This window comes from Dreissena polymorpha, chromosome 10 (genome assembly GCF_020536995.1).
Source record: "Dreissena polymorpha isolate Duluth1 chromosome 10, UMN_Dpol_1.0, whole genome shotgun sequence".
NCBI classification, from domain to species: Eukaryota; Metazoa; Mollusca; class Bivalvia; order Myida; family Dreissenidae; genus Dreissena; species Dreissena polymorpha.
Genome location: NC_068364.1, coordinates 6,325,142 through 6,329,058, shown reverse-complemented (window position 1 = coordinate 6,329,058; position 3,917 = coordinate 6,325,142). Strand labels below are relative to the sequence as shown.

At 34.3% G+C, this 3,917-nt stretch overlaps 1 protein-coding gene across 1 annotated transcript in view; it reads left to right on the top strand.

The window, feature by feature from the left end:
- The first annotated feature begins 248 nt into the window (after positions 1 to 248).
- Positions 249 to 3,917, top strand: part of LOC127847941 (muscarinic acetylcholine receptor M3-like) — an 8,919-nt gene continuing 5,250 nt past the window's right edge. Inside the window, exon 1 of the mRNA XM_052380191.1 lies at positions 249 to 543. Within this exon, the coding sequence (XP_052236151.1) occupies positions 249 to 543 (295 nt within the window). The remainder of the gene's footprint in view (positions 544 to 3,917) is intronic.

Sequence of the window (3,917 nt, the reverse complement as noted above, 5' to 3'; positions counted from 1 at the left end):
ATGCTATAATAAAGTGTGCGCAAATAATTAAATTGCTCTTAAAACTTATATATCAAACATTATTAGAATTATAATAACATTTAATGTTGAATCTATGATGTGTGTTTTAAAGTAAAGCGAACACGTGATTTTTTCAAATAAACAGTTAAACACTAAAACAACAGGAAACAAAATCCTTACGAGTCAATAAGGACAGATAATTGGAAAAAAACCAACCGAACATGGAACATATTTCAAACGCATCGAACATGTCCCGGCTGGACGAGCCAAAGTCGGATTTCAAATTGACGTGGGACCGAGTTCTGATCGCCGTCACGCTCTACTCGATTGTTCTCGTCACCATCCTCGGCAATGTGCTTGTTCTTGTGGCGGTGAAAGTTGACAAACGTCTTCAGACGTTGTTTAACTATTACCTCGTGAACCTTGCAATCACAGACGTCGCCGTCGCTGTTACGGCTATGAGCTTTCAAGCGACGTTTATTGTTTTTGGTCGTTGGCCTTTTGGCGAAATACTTTGCGCCATGTGGATATTTTTCGATTACGGTAAGAAAACTATGCCGCTCTCGTGACTTTAAAAGAAAAGCACGCACAAACATTAGCGAAGTTAATTATGCTTGTGTGTTTATTGTGTTTTTGTTGCTTCCGCTTCATTAATTGAGCTCCTGCATATTGCGTTTTAATCGATGTACTTGCTTTTACATATCACTTGAATCAATTTTGTAATGGTTCTTGTTAATGTGTTCCCTTAAAAATATGTATAAGGTAGATAACTTTTTTACAACGAATTGGAAACTTAATTAGGCTCGATTAAAATATCGAAAAACCCAGATAAATCAGTGTGACGATTTATGTGCCGAGCACTGATATCCCGGACTTTTTTCAATAATATTTTCAAGAAATATTACATGTTTATTAATAATTCTTTATGATCTGTGAGGACTCAATATAGTTTACGACCCAAGCCTCGACTTCGTTATTTATACAATTTTGAATTCTAAAAACGCAAGACAAGCGGTAATAACGCTTATTGAAGAACGGAATCTTTCTGACTCTTTCAGAGCTGGCTATCTTGTTTTTAAACGATATACGTGGAGACGAACAATCTCCTTACATCCAGTTAGCTTGATTCCATCTGTTATCACCGCTTTTTTATCCAACAGTCTCTGATATAAACAATATACCTTGCTTCCAATCTGATCACCCATTTGTAATTGTTTCGTTGCAATTTCCTTAAGGTAGCGTGATACAGGTCTATGGAAGCATAATTAAAGTTGTTGTGTGCTATTGAGTACTTAAACACTATTAATAACAAAAACAAAACGAAATAACAAAGCTATACATGGTCCCCGTTTATAATTTTAATTAATTACGTGTCTGAACTCTTACAGAATATACTGTTAAAACATAAATATTGTTCAAGTTGAACTTTAAGACCTATGCGATGAGAAATAAGGGTCAGTTATACGGCCGAGAGCTGAATAGGTTCAATGTGGTGAAAAACTCTCGACTTGCTTTGTAAGCTCGAAAAACACAACAATTATACAATAAGAATATGACCAACTTTATAAGCAAAAATGCCCTTTTTGATTACAATCCGACATTTTACAAGACATCGTCTTATTCTATAAAAATACAAGTCTGATAATTGTTACGTTAACAATGAAGAATTATGTTATGATATGAAATAGGAATACAATAACTATCAAACGCCCAGTTAATTGTAAAAAAATAAACAATCAGACCCCGTGTTCACAAAACAGTTTTGCAATCGATAATCTATTTTGATTGTCATTGAAATGGATTTCCATTGTAGTGTATAGGCAAACATGAATATCGATGTCAGTTAAAATCGATTTTCGATTGCAAAAATGTTTTGTGAACACGAGGCCAGACATAAAGAAACTTTTATTGCTTAAACAACACATACAACTCAAGAAAAACCCAGGTTCATCCCGCTTTGAATTGACTTTGTTTAAGGCTTTATGACCAAATTCGGGAACTTTTGTTTTTTAGAGTTTTAAATAACATTTTTATATGGAAATGTATCAATAACGCAAACACAAGGTATAATCTGCATTCCATACGCCTAGATAAGCCGAGATTTTTTTATTTTTATATAAATGGCGGCCAATTACTTAACAATGTATACAGTTCTAGATATTTTGCAACCAGGTTGAAACACAATCTATATAATGATAAGCAATGACCAAAGTGAAATTATGAAGGCTATCTTCATATCTATAAAGTAGAGAACACGCGACTCATTTACGATACATTAAGTAACATAAATCCTACAATTGAACACGATATTCCGGATTTGATGTTGCTGTTTGGTTTTGAAAAGCCCTTATATTGGGCATGTATTAATCGCACTCTTTCTTGGTTTAACTGATCATGACATAATAACATGGTTTAATGTAATGAACGATAATTGAGTTCCAGTGGCAACGCAATGTGGGGATTTATCTGTTTTTAATGACCCCGGTGAGTTGGCATATAGCAATGGAACTGTCCAACTGTCCGTCAGTACGTCCGTCAGTCCGTTTCCGGAGGTTTTCTAGGCAATGCTTTCAGATATTGAGCTGATTTTGGTATGTGAGACTATCGACATGAACTACATATAAATTGCGAGTTTCAATCCGGTTCATTGATTTGTGGCGAAGTAACAGGTCTTTGACTTTTCTACAACATAATCGTTGTCCGGGAGTCGGTTTACGCAACTCTTCATATATTGAGCTTATTTTGTGTATGTAAGTCTACTTGCATGACTTACAGATAAAGAGTAAGGTTCGTTTTAATCCATTGAATTGTGGAACAGTTATGTGCCTTCGACCTCGAATTTTTACGTTTTTCGGAGGTTGTTTACGAAACGCATTCAGATATGTAGCTCATTTTTGGTATGTGAGTCTACCTATACGACTTAAAGATGATATGCGAGTTTCGTTCCGGTCCATTGATTTTTAGCGTAGTAATTGGCCTTCTACTTAGAACCAGTTTTCTGCAGGTTTTAATATTTAGCTGATTCTAGTATTTGAGACGTCTTACATGACTTACAGATGAAGTGTGAGTTTAGTTTTGGTCCATTTATTTTTTTTGCGATGTTATGTTCCTATGACTTAACGAATAAGCTGCTGTGTGGCTTCAAAGCGCTGTAGGGATGCATTGTGTTTCACAAACACAGGTATTGTTTCTTACACAACGTGGTTGGAGACAATGGGATCCTTTCAGTCGCAACATTGTCAAACTTTCCGCTGAAATATTGTATAAATAATTTACGCCATAAGGAATCGGAATTTATTACGTTAAATATAAACGTTCAAAACTTGCGTAGGCCAATTTTATATCCATGGATGGCTCTGCAGGATCTCGCAATGAAACCTTAGATGTATTGTTATACTTACAACAATACGCACTTATAATAGTGAATTAGACAATGCTAAAGTAGTCCATATAGCTAAAAATAAATTAAGTTCCAAACAAATATAAACGAGATGGGAATCAAATTGGAGCCAACCACCTTTTGAAGTGCATGTTATATTATTACAGTGATTTAAAAAAAAGAATTAAAGTATGTTCACAAAATATTTTAATTTAAAGTATTGTTAAAAAAACTGATTTAGAAGGATTTTGATACTGATAATGAAGAATTAAAGCAATTAAAACGTTAGCAATACCGGTGCCACATCATTACATTTTTGCTCCATGACTAATAAACCAAATACACCACATAATTGGTTGGGAAAGATCAATCAACTTGATTTAGAATAGTTAACCGCAAATTTGAAAAACTGTTGTTATAAAAGCAAATGCAGAAGGAAGTTTTTAGACGATTTATTTGTTTTCTTTTGTTAACTCTCGTAAGTGGCCACGGGTACATAGTATTGTCACTGTGAATGAAAATGTGTTAATATTGTTTA